This window comes from Pogoniulus pusillus, chromosome 8, assembly GCF_015220805.1.
Source record: "Pogoniulus pusillus isolate bPogPus1 chromosome 8, bPogPus1.pri, whole genome shotgun sequence".
NCBI lineage: Eukaryota > Metazoa > Chordata > Aves > Piciformes > Lybiidae > Pogoniulus > Pogoniulus pusillus.
The window spans coordinates 39,988,766-40,009,933 of NC_087271.1; the positions used below are offsets into that span (position 1 = coordinate 39,988,766).

General features: G+C 43.7%; 1 protein-coding gene across 6 annotated transcripts in view; it reads left to right on the plus strand.

Moving 5' to 3' along the window:
• CEP350 (centrosomal protein 350) overlaps positions 1 to 21,168 on the plus strand; it is an 84,460-nt gene that overhangs the window by 19,663 nt on the left and 43,629 nt on the right. For all 6 annotated transcript variants that reach the window (XM_064148165.1, XM_064148164.1, XM_064148168.1 and 3 more), the window contains 10 exons: positions 362 to 966; positions 1,434 to 1,544; positions 5,733 to 5,846; positions 8,636 to 8,779; positions 10,119 to 10,756; positions 11,427 to 11,548; positions 12,983 to 14,031; positions 15,391 to 15,544; positions 16,941 to 17,104; positions 18,882 to 19,071. In XM_064148165.1, the coding sequence (XP_064004235.1) occupies positions 362 to 966; positions 1,434 to 1,544; positions 5,733 to 5,846; positions 8,636 to 8,779; positions 10,119 to 10,756; positions 11,427 to 11,548; positions 12,983 to 14,031; positions 15,391 to 15,544; positions 16,941 to 17,104; positions 18,882 to 19,071 (3,291 nt within the window). The remainder of the gene's footprint in view (positions 1 to 361; positions 967 to 1,433; positions 1,545 to 5,732; positions 5,847 to 8,635; positions 8,780 to 10,118; positions 10,757 to 11,426; positions 11,549 to 12,982; positions 14,032 to 15,390; positions 15,545 to 16,940; positions 17,105 to 18,881; positions 19,072 to 21,168) is intronic.

The following is a 21,168-nucleotide window of genomic DNA, read 5'->3' on the forward strand; positions in this document are numbered from 1 at the left end:
TGCTTTGGTTTAGAGAACATACATAAACTATGCTTGAATTTAGACCTGGCTTTTTTTTAAAGGTTTTTTTAACTCAACTGCTTGCTGATTTTCTGCATGTACCAATTTCAGCTCTTTAGCTTTATATCTAGTCCTATTCAGACAGAAACTGCAGAAAATGTCATTCTGACCAGAAATCCCTTTCAGTTATTTCGGATTTGCACTATTAAATGCGTGGTGATCAAACTTCAAAAGAACTTGCCTTTTAGATGGAGACAAGGAATAGAGAGTCATGCATTTAGTTAGTTGCTGGGCTGGAAGGTCCTACAATTGTGTTCCTGATGGTGACTTTGTCTTTCACTTTCTGCTTCTGTTACATCAGGGATCCATACAGCGCTCTGTCTTACCACGGTTCTAGCCAGCTTGAGGCCAAGCAACTGCTCTCCAGTTTGGACTTGAGCGAAGTAGAAGAGAAGTCTGATATAACAGACCATATGATACACGAGCTAGATCTTCATGGCAGAGACTTTGAAAGGCCAAGTTCTCCTGCTGCAGATGAGACTGTTGTTAGGTACTTGAATGACCGACTGGCAATTAACGCCTTGCAGAACAGCGAGGTGTTCCGTAAGATTGCCGTACCCCCAAGATTGGAAGAGGAAAAAACCAGTGGCTCCAGAGGAGAGGAGAGTAGCACTAAAGTGCCTCAGAATAACACATCTGAGGAAAGTGACCCGAAAGCGTCTTCCCCTTCTGCCAGGACTACTAATGCTCACAGGCTGGAGCTCTTGAAAAGGCGGCATCATGATGTCAAGCTGGAGAAGCTGAAGGAGCGGATCCGAAAGCAGTGGGAGAATTCTGAAGGCCTAGATGGCAGAGGGCAGCATTCAGGATATGCTGAGCAACCTGTCGTGATTACAAACGTGGAGAGCACTGTGACACCTAAAGTCAGGAAGGTGGCAGCTGCACCTGCTGCTCCAGCATACAGAGGTAGAGTCCCTCCCTGTTGGTTGCATTGTGGGCATGAGTCATAGCTGCGATTGGACGGTAGAGGAGTGCATAGCATGATTTGATCACAATTACGGCCGAGAGAGAAAAGATTCTTGCCAATTTACAGAAGTGCAAATTCCTTTGAAGTTGTTCCTGTCTCCTCTTACAAATTCCTGTACAAAAGAAGCTCACTGTGTTAGTGTTGGAGTTTGTTTCAGTTTTTATGGTCCCAGAGTTTAATATTGACTAAGAAGGCCTTTCACTTCTGTGATTTTCCTTCACCCGCTCTGTTGTTTTTCAACTGTGAGCAAGCAGCAGTCTGGTATATTGCATTCTTCCAACTTAGCGTTAGAAAGTCAAGTAGTTCCTTTCTTACTCTGCAGTTTCCACCCTTTCCACTCTGAAAAAGCTTTGTTTACATTTCATGCATTTCATGTATTTTAAACTCTATGATTGTTGGCTTTCAGGTTTCAATCCTGCTGAAACAAAGATTCGTGCTGCAGATGGAAAGATCTGGCGTGGGGAGGGATTTCACATTAGTCGTGAGCTTTATAGAGATATAGCTCTCCAGTTAACAGGTAAGACACAAACTCAACAGATTAAGCCACACAACCTTCTCTCAGAGGCAGAGAAATTTGTTTTGCAGTCTATAAAGTCAGAGAAACAAAAAAATGGAAGCAAGAAACGTGAAATATATTGGACTCTACAAGGAGTAACTTTTTGAAGACTAAAGTGAATTAAAAATCTTTCTTTCCATTCTCTCATGACAATACTTTGAAAATAGCCAACACTGAAAAGAAGAAAATTATGGCTTTTCTTTGAAACAGAGAAAGTAGATTTTGGTTAATTTTGTAACTTCATCATAGATGTTTGCATGAAGGGATGCAATTTCCTACGTAGCAGAACAAAAGCAAACCATTGATATAATCTTAGAGAAACGATTTAGATAATTTATGGGGGCATTTTAACCCTGCTACATGTCCCACATGTGGTGTGTTGAAGCCTCAGTTATTCTTCCTTCAGTATGGTGTTAAGAATGGCACCCTGGCCTGTATCAGGAGCAGTGTGGCCAGTAGGACAAGGGAGGTTCTTCTGCCCCTGTACTCAGCACTGCTCAGGCCACACCTGGAGTGCTGTGTCCAGTTCTGGGCTCCTCAATTCAAGAATGATGTTGAGGTACTGGAAGTTGTCCAGAGAAGGGCAGCAAGGCTGGGGAGGGCCTGGAGCACAGCCCTGTGAGGAGAGGCTGGGGTTGTTTAGCCTGGAGAAGAGGAGGCTCGGGGCTGATCTCATTGCTGTTTACAGCTACCTGAAGGGAGGCTGTAGCCAGGTGGGGTTGGGCTCTTCTGCCAGGCACCCAGCAACAGAAGAAGGGGACACAGCCTGAAGTTGTGGCAGGGGAGGTCTAGGCTGGGTGTTAGGAGGAAGTTGTTGGCAGATAGTGATTGGCATTGGAGTGGGCTGCCCAGGGAGGTGGTGGAGTCACCGTTTGCACTGTCCCTGGAGGTGTTCAGGCAAAGCCTGGATGAGGCACTTAGTGCCATGGTCTGGTTGATTGGATAGGATTGGATGATCTTGGAGGTCTCTTCCAACCTGGTTGATTCTATGATCTATGAATCTGAAGCCACTGTGGTCAGTGGTTTATTTGGAATGCAGAGGTAGGGAAAGGGGAGATGGGGACCATCTGTTGTGGAAAGTCTGTGGCAATGCCTACTTAAAATGAACTGGGTAGCCTGCAGTAAAAAAGTTATGCCTATGGCTATGTGTGGTGGTAAGATTAATGTAGCATTAAGTTGTTTTAATATCTCAGAACTTGTAGAATTTTATTGCTTTATATCATAATTAGCCAAGTCTTGAAGGTCTTGGAGACATTCTTCCCCCAGACACATGGACGTTTTAGAGCTCTTCCCTAGATTTCCCTGAGGAGAAACAGAATAGGTAGACCAGAAGAAGGTTTAGGAAACCTTTTAAATAACCAAGATTTTATTTCTTCTACAATTCTTTTACCTTCAGTATTACAGAGCTTGGAGAGACTGTGAAAGTTCGCAGTGGTAGATTAACAGAGCATTAACTTTGAGCTTTTTTCCACATTAAGGTGTAGGAGGGAATGTTGAATGTTAAAAGCTTAGAAAACCAGTACTCATTCCTCTTTGTTGAATGGTCTTTAGAAAAACATTAAATGTCATTGTTGCAAAATGACAAGGCAGGAAGAAAGGTTGGTTTAGATGATGAACTCATTCAGTAATGCAATATTCTGATGCTTAAAAATATGAGCAAAGGTAGTGGAAAAAATGCTGTGTATTTGCTTGCCAGGCTGATAAGTGACCAAACCAGGAATACATGCTCTTAGGGTTTTAAATATGCTGTTCTGAGACCCAGCTCTTAATCATTTTTCAGTGTGAAAAGCTGCACTCCATTGGTAACTCTTTTCTCAGGGTGATCTGGGGTAGGCTGTCCAAGTGTGCTTTGTGATTTGCTAGGCTGGATAGAGTGGAGCCCTCTAAGGCTGAATTGCTTTTGACTGAGCCGAGCTGGGGAAGGGGGGAGAGATCAGATGAGTAAAAAGGAAGGGAATGGAAAATAAACTCCCACCCTACTTATGCAGCTTGTCTGTGTATTGTGTAACTTTACTCATTGGCTAAAACATTAAAGACCAAAGGAAAATGCAATGAGATTGTAAACCTGTACCTGTATGCTGCTGGTATAGCAGCTGTATGGAAACTTTTAGACTTCACTTTTCTTCTGCTTGTACATCTTGACAGGGCACTGAGGGTTTTTTCTGGAATCTCTGATAAGACATGTTCAGAACGAAGAGCTGCTGCTTCTCAGTAAAACTGTCTTGCAATTACTCTGCTCAGCATCAGCCTGTGAATGTAATGCCCAATTGCTAAAGATTTTTAATCTCCACTAGCATTTCTGTTTTATTTTCTACAAGCATAATGTAGATAATTCATGAGCTCTTTACAGAGGTGCTTGAAAAGTTTCATTGAGGCTAGAAAGGTATTCGGATCATATTTATCTGCTAAAGGAGGGTGCTCTGTGTGTGTGTTCACCCGTCCTCTTGTCCTAGTGCCCTGCATAGAACAGCTGTTGTGGAACGTCTCCCTTCTGACCTGAAAAGATTTATTGAATAGCTGATTCCAAGTAATCAAATGCTGGTGCTGCACATAATAGACACTGTAAGGTTATTTTCAGGCTGTTGGATTATCTATCTGTTTAATACTGTGTTAAGGTTGCAGCATGTGGAGATTTGGATGCATATCATCAGCCCTATCAAAACTGTTCTGTGCTCTGCAGTGCTAAAATAAGCTATAAGATCCTTAATATCTACAGGAGCATTGTCCTTTACTTGGACAAGGCTTTTACATGTAAGCATAGACCATGCAAGATGCCTTTATTTTGGTTTAGCACTTAGGCTAAAGGATATTTATTGTGTGGGCCCCAAGCTCCAGTCATTGTGGCTTAAAGATTTTCAGGCTCGCACCCACTAGAACGAAATTGCTGTGGTGTGAATGGAGTGACTGGGACACAGCCTGCCTGCAGTTTCCTGCTATCAGGAAGGAGCTGTTCATCACTGAAAGCTGAACTTCAGCAAATGCAGTCACTGAGGCTTCTGGTACTTGAAATGTTGATTCTGTCATTTCTTGCACTTGTCTGCCTCAAAGCCAAGACTAAGGAAAGGGTATTGAGGAGGAGAAAGAGCATTAAATACTCTTAAAATTCCATTCCCCCCTTGTTTAATATGACCTGTTGTTCTGTTCCTGATGCTTCCATCACAGAGTGGATTCAGCTGAAATTAGGGCCTGTAAAAGTTGATATTGGCATCTAAATAAAGCTTCAGTCCGTGGAGAGGGTTGCATCTCACACATTTTGTGTTGTCTGACCACGTTTTTCATTGGAAAGGAAAAAAAAACAGTGGTAACAGTGGCCACGAAGTTCCTTATCTACAGTTCTCTTTTGGGATTAAGAAAAGAGCATCTTCAAGGATTGCAAAATAAAGTGCTTTTAAAATCTTTGAGAGTGTCCAGTGTAGTCTGCTCATACAGCTTGCTCATCCTTGAGCAGTGCTTGTCTCTGCTCCGTACCGTGGGCAGTTGGGAAGCCCACTTAAAGGGGTGGGGATTGAGCCACGTCTTGGGTTTTCTTTTTGTTCTTTGCCATAGTGTGAAAACATGATAAAATCTGGCTCTGGTAAGTGTTCCTGGCATCTCTGCAGCCTGAAACCTAACCCTGTCGAGAGGGTTTAAATAATACAGAGGAGTTCTTCATTGCTGGCTGAATCCAGTGACAGGTTTTGAAGCACCAGCACACAAGTGTCCTGTCTTTTGTGCCCCAGCATGGAGGGGGTGAGAGAATGTGCCAGCATGCATCGATGTGGAAGCAGCAGCCCATGTGTTTCTTGAGGGAAGGAACTACCTGAACATCAGTGCTGTGCAGTGTAGCATCTGTAGCAGCAGAGAACCAATAATTGTTCCTGTCAAGCTGTCAGTGTTTCTTTAAAGTTGAAAATGAACTCTTGTGGCCTTGCTGTGGCATCACCACATTCCAGTGGGCAGGCAGACAGCACTCAAGGCAACATTTTCATGCTGTGAGGATTTAAAAATGCTGAACTGGGAGTAATCAATCTCGGTGTAGAGTCTGGGAGAGGCAGTGAGTTTGGTTGTGTTTCTCTGAGTTTTGGTTTTTGAAGGTAAACGTCGAGGCAAGCTTGTTACTCTGTGTTCTCTCCCGTGGGATAGCAGGTAACAGCTTTTGTTTGTTTTCAGAGGATTCAGCAGCGGCAGGAAAGCCTAGTGAGAAAAACAGAGACAGAAAGGCAACCAGACCGGTGCGGAAAGTGCAGAAGCTGACACGGCTGTCAAGTCCCGAGTCCAAACAAGGTGACTGGCTCTACTCTAGAGGCAAGACTGTTGCATGCCCTTCAGAGATGACTTTTGTCTCTGTCTTCTCAGATGTACAAGAATGCTGCTGTAGTGTGTTTGTATGCTGCTTTGAGGATGTGTATGATTTGTGGTTGGTTGTGTGTGCTTGCTCTGATTTATTTCAGTGTTGTGCCTTTCTGCTCGCTGTGTGTACCTTATGGGAACTGCTGAAGAATGTGTTTTTCCCAGGGGGTGGTATCCTTAAGGTCACTGTCAGACTAACACAGACAAAAAGCAGCAGTGGCACAGTTATGGATCCTGCTGCTCTTTTGCTTATATTTGCTTTATTTCATCTACCAATTCAGCTCTTCTAAAAATGTTTACTGTTGTCTGACATTTCCTTTGTCTGTTAAATGAAGTTATTTAGAGGAGATGATGTAATCAGGATACTCTAGAACAGTACCTTAATAGCAGAAATTCAAATTAACTACCTGTGGAATTCTGTCAGTGCTTTTTAGTTTCCCAGTATTGTTAATCTTTGATATTGTGTAGCAAAATAATTATGAAGAATTCCACTTCTGCTTTGTATTTGGTTTTAATGTGCATAAAAAGTAAGTAGTTGCAACTGCAGTCACACTACAGAGCAGTCTCTTTTTCTTTAAACACTGGTGAAGGTTAGCATCTTTTGCACCTTGTAAGGTTTTCTGTGTCTCCTTATATATAGTGATCCATAAGTCACTGTGGTGAAGACAAAAAAGAGATCACTGAAAAATTATTAGAAAGAGTTGTTTAGAGAGGCACTTAGTGCCATGGTCTAGTTGAATGGGTAGGGCTGGATGTTAGCTTGGACTGGATGAGCTTGGAGGTCTCTTCTAACATGGTTGATTCTATGATTGTGTCCTCCTCCCTGCTGTAAATCATGAAGCTGCATGTGAACATTTTGTGGTAATGAATGCTAGCACTTTAAGTGCTAAGTAGGGATTTGCTCCCTCCTGTGCTGATCAATTCATATTTAAGGAACTACACTAAACAAACTTAGACATTTCTGACAGTTCCATGTGATGGAGGAGCACAGAGATAGCAATGAGTGTAGTCTGTTGTGGGTTAAATGTGAGGATGTGGGTAAATATGATGGCCTGCAAGCACAAGAAGATGAAAGCTAGATCTAAGTGGTGTATCTGTGATGGTCCATCCTGCTTCAGTCATAGCAGTAAGAAAGTGCTTAACATAGCCAAGGCTATAAATAGCCACAGCTCGTGTTCTGCTCCGTTAGCACGTTTTAGTTCCAACAGCTGCCTTGAAATGGAAGATGAGACTTTACACTGCCTTTTTAAAGACACAGAGAAGTAACTGAGAACACGGAGTTGAGCAAGAGAACCCCTTTGGCTGAAGCGTCTGTTTGAGCGCAGCTTGGAAGGACATGTTTGGAGTGACAGATTTATCAAATACTTAGCTAACTTACCAGGCAAGCAAAGAGAACTGTTAGTAAACGAGTAGTAGGCTGTAGTCCACTCAACAGGTTCTGTGGCCTGCAGCTTCTGCCTGAACAGGTTTAAACCACCAAGAAGAAAAGCGAGGAGGGGAGATGGGAACTGAGGGCTGGCATTGCCAAACCGCTATTGCTCTGTTCTGGATTTCACTTGAAGTTGCTTTGGTAGCACCTCTTCAAAGTCCTGTTGGGCCCAGAGCACACTTCCTCTCTTATTGCTTTTTTTGAGCTGTGCTGTGTTCTCACTGCTGTGCATGGGTTTATTTTGGCAGTGCTGTCACAGGTAGAACCTTCATTGGGTGGTTAGAAGTCAACTGCCAGTTGGGGATTCAGGTTAGCTACTTTTCTAGCAGCAAAATGCTGCTGAATGGTCTGGATTAGGTTATTCACCATTTTAATTTGTATGTGATGTTTTTCTCCAAAGCTCTTCAAGCTCATTATTTTAAAAATATATATTATTAATAACTTGAAGTTGGTGGCATCAAAGGTGAGTTGCATAAACCTAGCATTTAATTAAACCAGTGCTAGGTAAAGATGCCACCATACTCAGATTTGATCATTTTATATAGGATAAAAATAATCCTAATAACATTTATTTTTGATTTCCTGTAGGGTAGTCTGTTTCTGAATTATCAGCTAATAGAATTTGTCCTACCTGCTTTCAGTCACAGTAGAGAAATTCCAGGTGAAAGACAGAAAGTTAGCCCTGGTGTAGAACAACTGTTGCTCAGGGCTTATTTTAACTTACTCACAGGACTCCTGTCTGAACAGTAAAACCTGTAAAAATCTCTATGAAGTGTTATATTTGTTGGGTTTGGGTTTTTTTAATCAGCTAGCATTATTTTAATATGGAAATTGAATTGCATTTTATCTCTCACCTTTATTTTTGTTCTTGCTGCAGTATTTTAGATCTTCTTATCTTTTGTATTTTTGTCTCCTTTTCCTTATTTAAGTGGAGCTGAATAGCATATTCTCAGACCTCTTCAACTACTTCCTCTTCTCAGGACCATTTGCTTATATATTTTTAGACTGTATAACCCTTTTTTTCTTGGTTAAGTCAATTTTTGCAGGGCTTTCATGTGCTAGAGTGTGTTTTGGGATTTTCACACCATATTCTGTGCAGGCATGGAGCAGTGGTGGTTGTGTGAGTCCGCTGTTGAGCGTCTTCATGGTTCTGACTGGTTTTGTGTAACTGCAGTTTTACCACTTCTGCAGAACTAAATGGTATAGAAACGATTATAGTTGCAATAAAGTCTTCTTTTTGATGTGATGGAAAATCCATCAGGTGCTTGACTGTCATTTATTACTGATTGTGCAGGTGGAAACTATATAATAAATGCATCCTCCTGGCGAGAGGGACAAAAGCTGGCCAAAAAGATACTGGGTCCAGCTCCCAGAATAGAACAGGACAGAAGAGCTGTGTCTAGTGACAGAACAGGACGAGAGCGAGCTGCCAAGTCTGGTAAGTTGTGCTTTCATCACTGGGCTTTTTTAGATTGTTCTTAATTTATGATGTGTCTGCAGAATAAAGCAGGATTCTTAGATGGAATGTGATTGGTTTCTTACTAAAATAACTTCTACTTTTAAGTTGAGATTGGAAGGGGGTTATTTTGCTCACATCCAACATTGAGATGTGTAACTCCTCATAACCACCGATGAAGAACTTCCTTGGTGTCATGGAAAGCCTCCCTTGCACATGGCACTTCAGGGAGAGTACTTTGCGTGCTGCAGAGGTGCTCAGAAGTTTTGGAGAAGATGGGAAATACGTTGCAACCAAAAAAATGCATCACCTGCAATCTGCCTTTGCCTCTGGAAGATAGTTGGAGAAACAATGGCTAGCAGTGGTCCACAGGCCAGCTGAATTTACCAGATGTATTGCATATAATATGTATGCTGTGGTTGGACATTCCTGGTTTACAGGAATCAATGTTCTTGCAGATTCTATGTAACATCATCCATGTGCATCATAAACCTTCACTGATCCCTCCACTAGCCCTTTGCAGAATGTGATGGTTTGGGTGTTACCTACTCCCCCAACTCTTATGAAATCACCCAGACTAGACTCAGCTGAGCTGGAAGTTAAGAAATGAAGCTTTATATTTACAGCTTAGCACAATATCCAAGCAGCTATTTACAATATCTACAGCTATGGACAGAAATATGCAAGTTAAAGTAATACAGAAACACAGCATCCCTCCCAGAAACCAGAGTCCCCAGGAGGGGCTCCCAACCACCCTTCCACCTCCTTTCTGCCCCTCTACCTTATCCCAGACTTTGCCTTACATTCAAGGTGAGTTTGGGGGATCAGCTGGGGGGTAAGAAAGCAGAAGGATTAGTTACACAGACAGCAGATTAGGGAGAGAAACGCAAGCAGCCAGAGACACACACAGCAACTGTGTTATGTGTGTTTATGTTCTTGGTTTTATCCATCTCAGCAAGCCCATGATGAAGCAGACATCAGCATTATTTCCTTTGTGCAGCTTATAGTCTAATTTCTCTCACTAAAATATCCCAGCTGGGCTCAAACTAGCACACAGAATTTATCCAGAATCTCAGACAGGGCAAGTAAGGCACAGTGCTTTTTAAGCCAGTGAGGTCGTTTGGCTGTTACTAGTGTGAGGGGTGTGAGCTCGGTGTAAGCAAAGGTGGCTGTGTTCAGACTGTAACGCTGAGTGAAGCATGTGAGACTGTTTACAGTGAGATCTGCACTCCTTCCCCACCCTCACTTTGTCAGCTGTTTCAGTGTAATTTCCCAAGTATTTTTTTTCCTGAACTATTTGACAAGTCTTATTCTCCAACAGGCCATATTGGAAGGACAGGTTCAGATTCTAGACTGGACATTACCCATAAAACCTCAAGAAGCTCTGAAAGGTCAAGGAGTAAAATCCGGTCTGGGAAGCTGGAAGCTGCTCTTCCAGGTGATAACCAAGCAGATCATGCTCCTGTAAATAAGGACTTCCTGCCTGTGGAGATACGTGGAATTCTTGATGACTTGCAGTTGGATTCCATGAGTACAAAGCAAGAGAAAGATGTGGAAAAGCAGAATCAGAAACCTGTTTTGCCTCCTCAAAACACCAGGAGCCACAGTCCAACCAAAAGGAAACCAGACAAGATAGGTGCTGTTGAGGAGCCTCAGGTAATCAGTAAGAAACGTCACTATGATACAGATGAAGTTCGTCGGTACATCATCAGGCAGCAAGAGGAGAGGAAAAAGAAGCAGAATGAAGAGAAGAAAGCCCAAAAGGAGGCAACAGAACAGAAGAACAAAAGACTCCAGGAGCTCTACAGAAAGCAGAAGGAGGCTTTTAGTAAAGTGAAGAATGTGCCTGCTCCTGAGCCTTCAGCAGCCAAACGGTTACACGAAACCTACTCGAAATTACTGCTGGAGCGTGCACTTCTGGAAGAGCCACCTCAGCTGCCTGTGGTGCAGGAAGCACAGGTAAAGCTGATTCACTAACTCCATGGGTTGCAGTTATTTGCAGGAATAGGAGATCATATGCTCAGGAAGGTCATGACTCCTCCTGATCTGGTGATCAGATCAGAAAAAGGACACAAAAACGAGGTAGCTTTTGCTTGAACGTAGTGGGTTTGATCTGGAGCCTCCTTGCTCTAGTGGCTGCTGCTCAGCACAGCAAGGCCTGCTGGGAAGGTGAATGGCAGTTACCTCTCTGTTACAAACAGGAGCAGAATTCTGGACTTTAGCTAATGGCAGCAGTAAAGGTTGGCTCTTCAGTAACTTAAATATCAGTCAGATGGTGAATTGCTTGAAGTTGCTTTTGGTCAGTGGACAGACTTCAGCAGCAGTGAGTTAAATAGGTTTGCTTGTCAGAAACTAAATATGACAGTAAGTTAATATACAGTAAAAGACTAATATCAATCTGAAATGTTCAGATGAAGTAGTTCAGTATAGGAGCAAAACGTTTTTCCCAGTGCATTCTGCTGAGATAAAAAGCCAATAAATGTCTTGTGATTTTTAACTGTATGTGTGGCAGGAAAGATGTGATGCCACACTGAGAAATGTAAGCCTTTTGAATTTTAATGAGGTAAGAACTTCTAAACTCCTGCAGACCATTTAAAAAATGCGCTTTTCTGCTTGTCTTCATTTCCAGCCCAAACCTGGTTATCAGCCGTCTGGGGAATCAGACAAAGAAAACAAAGCTCAAGAGCGTCCTCCTAGCGCATCTTCAAGTAGTGACATGTCGCTTTCAGAACCACAACAGCCGCTACTGAGGTGAGCCACCGGGGGCCTTTGGAGAGAGGAGTACTCTGCTTTTCATCTCTGGGAGGTGAAAATAGTCTGGGCTCTGAAGTTCGTGTTCTAGTGACAGTCATTGTCTTTATGACAGCTCGAATGTTTCCTTGCGTTGAAGAGGAAGCTGATAGAGGAAAGCACATGAAAATTTTCGCTATGGGTATTTAGTGGGTCTGTAAATAAATGGAAGTGATTGATAGTTGCAGTTAATTTTTTGCTGACATCAAGATGTGCCTTTCATGTTGGGAGAGTATTTCTGCTGCCATTGCCACTGGGCAAGAGAAGCTGATCACACAAGTACATCTGATTTTTCATACTCAGTTTGTTCAGTGGTTTCTGTTCAATCTATTTTCTTGGTTTCAGGCCTTTAATTGCCATCTCTAGAGTACCAAACACTTTGCATGTTTGCAACTAAACCTTCCTCTATTTCCTTTGCTGCTGCTTCCCCCATTTCTAATTGCTCAGTGTATTAACAAAGTTTTGTCAGTGTAAGTCAAGGTGCCAAATCAAACACTTTGAGGAACTGAAAACCATGAAGTGTCTTTCGTATCTTCGACATTCCTGATTGCGACTGTGTGTTCCTTTTTAATCTCATAGTGAATACCTGCTGCTTAGAGAGGTACTTTCTGCTCTGTCTGTACCTTAACTTGCTTAAATACACAATGACTTTGTAAGTTTGATAAGGCCTGTTTCCTTTCTACAAAAATAGAAGGAAGCTGTAGGAATGCTGAATAGTACTGTATATAGAACAGGCTGCTAAAGCATATGGTAGTAAAGATTAGTGTAAGGCAAAAATATCAACGCCAGTTGTAGGGGAGAGATGAGACTTGAAGTTTGTTGGAGCTTTTTTGTGAGTTTCCTAGTATTCAGAATATGTGGAAGTGATATTAATGAAGGAAGGTCTCTACAGAGCTCCTGTCATGCAAGTGGGAGCTGTCTGGAAAGAAAAAAAGATGTCTTGCAGAACTTAAAACATCTTCATGTTTACAGTGCTCCTTTTCTCTATGTGTTGTTCATGCCTGTCATAAGTGACAGCTCCAAAGAAACATGGACTAAGTTCAACTGGAGGGGGGAGACTGGGGCTAAGAAGTTCCAAGGGGGAGAAAAAGAATGTTTTCTCCCGTATGTAGCTAGGAAACTTTTGAAAGAGGCAGTGATGATTATGATGAAAGCTCTCATCTTGTTACCACTCTAAAACACAGTGTATGCCATAAACAACGTTTCACATTTGAAGCTGCTGCGCTGTCTGTTTTTTTAACTATGTTCTCTGTTCACTGTCTAGTTCCCTGTCCTTCTGATTCCACCAAAAAGTATTTCTTCCTGATTAAAAAAGAAAACCATTTGTGGCAATGATACTTTGATCCAAACCAGCAGTACTTGTATAAATCATCAGTTTAAATATTGACTTTTCAGGTCCGATTTGATGGAGCCCCCATGGGTACAGCCAGACAGGTTGAGCCCCAAAGTCCAGCTCTCTCACAAGCCAGCTGTCGTGGGCTCCAATGGAGGTCCTTGCTCCCAGCACTGGAGCCTGGAGCAGATGAATCTTCTGTCGAAGGAATATGACACGATGATGGCAGGCAGGAGGTGCCAAGCTGCACCAGCAGGATCGCTGACCGTGATGCCTCAGCCACACCTGAATTCAACTGCACAGCTCAAACCTGCTGCTAACCAATATAAGAGCAAATTGGATCGGATTGAAGCTCTGAAAGCTACAGCTGCCTCCCTTTCTAGCAGGATTGAAAATGAAGCCAAAAAGTTGGCAGGGGCTGCTATCAATTACGGTGCCATGTGGAACTCAGACCATGAGATTATGCAAGAAAAGCAGGGTGATGGGCGCTGGGCAAAGGCTGTGAGTCCTCCTGTGAGAGAGGAAAACGAAGATGCTTTTTCAGCCAGAATTCAAAAGATGCTGGATGCCTGTGTGTCTCACACAGCCTTTGATGACAGCCTTCCTGGGGTAGGCAACCTTAGTGAATTTAAAAAGCTCCCCGAGACCATCCGGCCTCATACTGCTGCAGTCAGCCTGGGCATGAGGTCCCCTGGCGTGAACAGGCGTGAGGGGATGCTAGGACATTTATCTAAGAGACAGAGTGACTCCCCAGGGCATGAAAGCCAGGCTTACATTCCCAGTAAAGCCACGATTCTTCCAGAGTCCAGCATTGAATCTGTCAGCGAAGGGCCTCTCCTGAGTGACGGGAGCTTCTCTGAGGAGGAAGGAGGCCAGCATAAACCGCTGCAACTCAGGATGGGGGAGCCGATAAAAGAGAGGTATTTCTGCGTGCGGGAGGGAAATGCCTTGGAGCCCATCAAGGAGTTTCAGAAGGAAGCTGAGAAGTATTTGCCACTTTTCACTCGGACAAGTGGAGTGCAAAGCAAGGGGCCCTGGGAGGAACTGGCCAAGGGAAGTCCCCACAGTGTCATCAACATCTTTGCGAAGAGTTACCAGCTTCATGGAAAAGGTAAAACTGGAGAATCCTCTCAAAGCTCTTGTGAATTACTGCTTTCCCAGCCCTGCATCATAGAATCAGTCAGGGTTGGAAGGGGCCACAAGGAGAAGCCAGTTCCAACCCCCCTGCCATGGACAGGGACACCCTACCCTAGAGCAGCCTGGCCACAGCCTCAGCTAGCCTGGCCTTAAACACTTCCAGCCATGAGGCCTCAACCACCTCCCTGGGCAACCCATTCCAGCCTCTCACCACTCTCATGCTCAACAACTTCCTCCTCATGTCCAACCTGAGCCTATCCACCTCCAGCTTTATTCCATTCCCCATAGGCTAGTCACTCCCTGAGAGCCTAAAAAGTCCCTCCCCAGCTTTTTTGTAGGCCTCCTTCAGATCCTGGCAGGCCACAAGAAGGTCACCTGGGAGCCTCCTCTTCTCCAGGCTCAACAGCCCCAACTCTTTCAGTCTGTGCTCACAGCAGAGCTGCTGCAGCCCTCTGAGCATCCTTGTGGTCCTTCTCTGGACACGCTCCAGCACCTCCACAACTTTCTTGTAATGGGGGCTCCAGAACTGGATGCAGTACTCCGGGGGGGTCTCAGCAGAGCAGAGTAGAGGAAGAGAATCACCTCCCTCGACTTGCTGGCCTCACTTCTGATGCAGCCCTCCTCTGTATACTGAAAGATGTGGGCTTTCCATTCACTGCTTTCCTCACAGAGTTATTAAAAGCCTCAAAGTAATATGACAAAACTCTGGTAACAATGCCTGATGTGAAGAAGGGAAGGCTTTAGTAGCATAAATCTCTTGCTTTGCACCCAATTCAAGCATTAGTGCCTTGGGCTGTGCTTTACAAGTGTCTCCTGTAAGATGCTTCACTTGATTTTCATTTTTTTTTGTACATCTTTATTTTTCATTTTATGAGTGCCTCATAAAATTCATCTCTTGCTTTGAATTACTCATTTTGAGGAGGAATTCATTCCAAGAAGTTGACTTGGATCTTGTGTCTTTCTCAATTCTTCCTTCCTTTGGGTTGTTTCCCTTAAAGATTTTTTACATTAACATTTTCTCCAGATAGATCCATATGATTCTATGATTCTAGCTCTACTCTCAAGCACTGTGCTCTGCAAGCAAGTTTTAGGTGGAGCATGTTAATGAAGTGGAGTATGCAATAATGTACAAAATTTGATGACTGTGGTTGTTACACTGTTAAAACTGCCATGAGGTGTCTGTAATGTTCTTCTCCTGGTGGTTTTGTGTTTGAAAGTGAAGTCTTTAACTCGTGATTGGGAGCATTTTGATGTCTACAGCTTTATCACCTGTTTGATGCATATTTGTATGTGGCTTCATTTTTGTCTGTTCCCTTCTTTGGCTGCCCTTTAGTGTTTAACGAGAAGGTGAATGGAGACTCTGCCCTAATGCGCCCTTTACTCCCTGCCATGAGCCCTCCAGAGAGCCTGGTTTCTTATGAAGATGATTTTTCCTCATCACAAGGAAGTAGCACTTTAACAGACAAAAGGATTTCACATGACCTCAGGTAACTGGGTGTTAGGATTCCTGTGAAAAGTTAATGCATGCTAGTCAGAGTGATGAGAGATTTCCACAGGCCCCTGCAGTTCATGTTGGAATCAGATTAAGCTGTGTCTGTTCTCTTAATTTTTGCTTTTAATTTGGCAGGTAGTTTTAGGCTGCTTTGGTATCAGGTGGAAAGTAGTTCTCCAGCTTGTGTGTAAACTTTGTAATTTTGAACAAAGAAAAGATCTTATAAACCTCTGAGGGTTGGTCAGGAAGGGGGTGGAGGCAGGCTCTGCTCTTCTCACTGCTCCCTGTGACAGGACAAGGAGCAATGGATGTAAGCTGCAACACAGGAGATTCCAGCTCAACACAAGGGGGAACTTCTTTACTATAAAGGTCCCAGAGCACTGGCACAGGCTCCCCAGAGTGGTTGTGGAGTCTCTTTCTCTGGAGGTTTTCAAGGCCTCTCTGGATGCATTCCTCTGTGATCTGTGCTAGATTGTGTGGCCCTGCTCTGGCAGGGGGGTTGGACTCAATGATCTCCTTGTGTCCCTTCCAACCCCTAACATCCTGTAAGCCTGTGTTTGAAAATCCTAAAATACCTTTAGTACTCCTCACTCTTGTAAAAAAGCCTGTAATTACTTTCAGCAAGGGTTCAGTAATCCTTAGTAATGGATACACAAATTTCTCTAAGAGCTTTTGAAGCCTTTTGTTCAGACTTGAAGACTAAATCCAAGACTCTGCATGTTGCTGCTGAATTTGTGTGGCCTCTTTAATTCACTAAGACCTCTTTTTTATGATGAGATAAACTTACATCTTTTGGACACTGTATAGAAGGCCACAAGTACTGTGTTTATACTGGTGGTACTCCACCTCACAAGAAAGGAAAGTAAAAGGCACTTTGCACACTGAAAATGTTGCCTGGAATAAGTGTTTTCTTTCTGATTATGCTTCTTAATGGGTCTTCTGTTGGTATTATTTAGTATGTGCTGCATTATCCTCTTAATTGCCAATCTTTTGGACTTCATTCTTGACAGTCACTCATCTTTCTGTCAGTTGTTGACGTCTCTGTGTCCAGTGACTATGCAAAATGCAGTCAAGTTTGGAGTCCTTTTTAGGTTGTTGAAATCTGTAATCAAGTAGCACTGTAAAGTTAGCATTGGAAAGAACAATTCTTGCCCATCTTTTACTGTTGGATAGTACCAGAAGTATGGTTCAATATGTTCAATATCATGTCAGACTTCCTACTGTTTTAGCTGTCATCATTTTTAGTCTCAAAATCAATGCTTCCCAAGATGGGCTAAGCAGTGCAATTTTAGCCTCTGTCTCTGATTTAGAGTGTGGTGGATTTTTTGTGCACAGTGTGATGTGGGAGTTGGAAGTCCTTGTTTCAGCCTTGTCAATGTGCTCCTTTTCAGTGTTGCTGGCAGCAGTAATTCAAGCATTCAGGAAGATGTTCCTAGTAGGAAGTCTCCTTATGAACCTCTGTCTGCAGAGCTTGCTTCTCTGCATTCATCTGGAGCACGATCTGCAACATCTTCCCGCTCCTCTGGTTCCTCTAAGAAGAGAGGGAAGAAGGAAAGTAAGTGCAGTACATGACTCTAGGGTCATTTTTTTTAAGGAGATTATAAGGTTTTCTTGTTATGGAACTCGTAATTATCTTTCCTCATACCTGGAAATGGTAATTTAATACTGACAGGAGGATTCCTTCCTGAATTCTTTTTCACTCTGTTTATTCTCTGACCTTAAAATGCAGTTACCTGAAATTAAATAAGCAAGAGGTCACTGAAAGATTGCAAATGCTTCCTTTCCTGACCAAGTCTTTGAACAAGTTAGTTAGTCCTAGTAGCCTGGGGGAGTGATCCTCAGATTTGATACAGAGAATATTCCAGTAGAATCATAGAACCAGTCAGGGTTGGAAGGGACCACAAGGAGCAGCCAGTTCCAACACTCCTGCCATGGACAGGGACACCCTACCCTAGAGCAGCCTGGCCAGAGCCTCAGCCAGCCTGGCCTTAAACACCTCCAGCCATGGGGCCTCAACCACCTCCCTGGGCAACCCATTCCAGCCTCTCACCACTCATGCTCAACAACTTCCTCCTCATGTCCAGCCTGAACCTACCCACCTCCAGCTTTGCTCCATTCCCCCCAGTCCTGGCACTCCCTGATATCTTGAAAAGTCCCTCCCCAGCTTTTTTGTAGCCCCCTTCAGATCCTGGCAGGCCACAAGAAGGTCACCTGGGAGCCTCCTCTTCTGCAGACTGCACAGCCCCAACTCTTTCAGTCTGTCCTCATAGGAGAGCTGCTGCAACCCTCTGGGCATCCTCGTGGCCCTTCTCTGGACACTCTCTGGGGGCTCCAGAACTGGATGCAGTACTCCAGGTGGGGTCTCAGCAGAGTGGAGTAGAGGGGCAGAATCCCCTCCCTGGCCCTGCTAGTCACACTTCTCCTGCTGCAGCCCATGCTCTGGTTGGCTTTCTGGGCTGCAAGTGCACACTGCTGGCTCATGTTGAGCTTCTGGTCCACCAGCACCCCAAGTCCCTCTCCTCAGGATTCCTCTCTAGCCACTCACTGCCCAGCGTGGATTTGTGCTTGGCATTGCCCCGACCCAGATGCAAGACCTTGCACTTGGTCTTGTGCCACCTCTCCAGCCTGTCCAGGTCCCTCTGGATGGCATCCCTGCCCTCCAGCCTGTGTGCTGCACCACACAGCTTGGTGTCTTCAGCAAACTTGCTGAGGGTGCACTCAGTGCCTCTGTCCATGACACCAACAAAGATGTTGAGCAATAGGCTGCTGGGAAATGTGAGTTATGGCTATGTTTTTGAAGACACCAAGAGTTTGCCTGTATACATTTCACCTTTGGATCACAGTTTTCATAGGGCACAAATTAATAAATACACTTCTTCCTAGAATAGCTTGCATATTACAAAGCCCTGAAGAAACCTTCAGGTGTTATGCTCTTACTATATAATCAAATAGCTAGTTTTCAAGTCAATAAAAGTGGGGGGAAAAAGCAGCTTTGGCATTCCAAATTATACCCTTCCTATTTAAAATTCTCTGGCTTACACAAAGAAAAATGGGTTTTATGCTAATTATCATAAGAGACAAATGCTCTTCTTCATTTAAAGAGGGAATGTGAAATGAAACCTGAGTGACAGTTTTGTTGACAGTGGACACAACAATGTATTGTGGATAGCTGCCAAACTGAAGCATCTTGCTTGTTTGATTGATGGGCTTCTACCTCAGACATATCTTGAAGTGGGGAAAAAAGTTCTTGTTTGTTTTTAGGCTCCTGATGGTTAAGATATTCACACTTTGAAAGGTGAGTGTAAATGTTTTGCCATGTTGTTGCTTCTTAGGGCTGGAGTCTTTCAATGGAAGTTCTCACCACTTTCCAGTGGAAGAAGGAAAAATACCACCTGAATTAGAGTGGGGATTCCAACAGACAAAGAAGCCCTTGTCGAGTAGCAGGATTTCTAGCAGGGATCATGAGCAGAACCCAGATACAGACAGCACATTGGAGAACTTGTCTGGACACTCCCTGCTGAGGTAACATGAACCTTGTAAGGCTGTGTGCAACCATAAGGAAGCTGGGTGGTGTTACAGCATGTTATCAAAAGTGGCTGCCTCTTTGGATATGCAGAAGGAAAGTAACACAGATTATGAAGTGTCAGTAAGATGAGCATGCAGAATATGGATTTTTTTCCTTGCATTTTAAATATGAAAGCCCAAAATACATTGCTGTAGTAAGAGGAAATGCAAATACAATTATTTCTTCCCAAATGATCCCCCTGTTGTTTTAAGGATAACTGGCCTGTATAGATACCAAGTCAGGTTTAGTACCTAAATCATTGAAATACACTTTTTCTTTTCCCCTTCTACAACTGGTCTTTAAGAAGTGGAGAGGGGGAAAAACAACCAACCTGTATGTTTGGCTCTTGTCGGTAGGATTCACAGGCATTTTTGGCTCAGCTTGGGTTCAGCAAACAGAGAGTCACAGAATCTCTTAGGTTGGAAAAGACCTTCAAGATCCTCGAGTCCAATCATTAGTTTCACACTGACAAGTCGGTGACTAAACCAAATCCCTCAGCACAACATCTAATCACTGTGAATTGCTATGGTTGGAGAGGACCACCAGGATCATCCAGTCCAACCTTCATCCCAGCATCCTTCATCACTAGACCTCAAGTGCCACATCCACTCTCCTTTTAAACACCTCCAGGGATGGCGACTCCACCACCTCCCTGGGCAGCCTGTTCCACTTGCTCAGTAAAGAACTTCCTCCAAACATCCAACCTAAACCTCCCCTGGTGCAACTTGAGGCCATTTCCTCTTGTCTATCATTAGTAATTTGGGAGAAGAGACCAGCTCCAGCCTCACTACAACCTCCTTTTAGGTAGTTGTAGAGGGCAATAAGGTCCCCTCTCAGCCTCTTCTTCTCCAGACTAAACACCCCCAGCTCCCTCAGCTGCCTCTCATAGGTTATGTTTGCCAGAGCTCTCCCCAGCCTCGTTGCCCTTCTCTTCACCCGCTCCAGCACCTCAGTGTCCCTTCTGTACTGTGGGGACCAAAACTGGACACAGTACTCGAGGTGTGGTCTCATGAGTGCTGAGTGCTCACAAGGGCATGATCACCTCCCTATTCCTGCTGGTCACACCATTTCTGATACAGGCCAGGATGCTGTTGGCCTTCTTGGCCACCTGGGCACACTGCTGGCTCATTTTCAGCTGGCTGGCCACCAACACCCCCAGGTCCTTTTCCACCAAGCAGCTCTCCAGCCACTCCTCCCCCAGCCTGTAGGGCTGCTCATAAGTCCACCCTGCCCTCTGAATTGGTGCTTTTTGAGAGATGAACTGATCCTCCAGTGCAGAAAAAGAGGAAATAAGCACTCATTTTCTGTTATATCCTCTGTATGTCAAGCTATTACTGCTGCTTTTCTGCTAATTATACAGTAAGTACAGCTATGAAATAGTTTTCACTGCACTTTTTTCCAAAATGGAGCAAAAAATATGAATGTTCTCTCATACTCTGTGAGTAGAAAGTGGTTCTGAGGTGTTGATTTATATTGATGACCTTCACTGACATCCACTATTGTGTTTAAAATGCCCTGTGGCTGCCGAAGAGATGCCAAGTAAATCACCATGTTCTCATAAGGGATTTAAGCAGCCAGTGTTGATCCTTTTTGCCTTAATAAAACTGGAATAGTAAATTTAAGAAGTGTCTGCATCCTTTTCTGGATGTTTGAAAAAAAGAGATGCCTTTAATTTTCTTTGGAAAGTGTTACTGTAGTATTTTACCAACTCCTTAAGTTTTGGCCTTCAGCTATTTCATTGCATTTTGATGAAGGCTCAGGACAGTGATTTATCACATTCAGTTGCATCCATGTGCTGATAGTAACTTCTTTACTTTTCAAAAGTACTCTTCATGCTATTCCCGTATCATAATACTGCTCTAATGTACTGTGGGTAAAACAAAGCTCTTCACTCAGACTCTCAAAAAAAATGTGTAAATGCACATGCAGGTAGGAGCATCCTGCAGTGCCAAGGTTTCTAAGAGGAGGTATTGAAACTCCTTGTCTGGCCTTGTAGAACATAGAGATGCTATTTTATGTTGTTATGTGTGCTCTAGAAACTTAACCCTAGACTG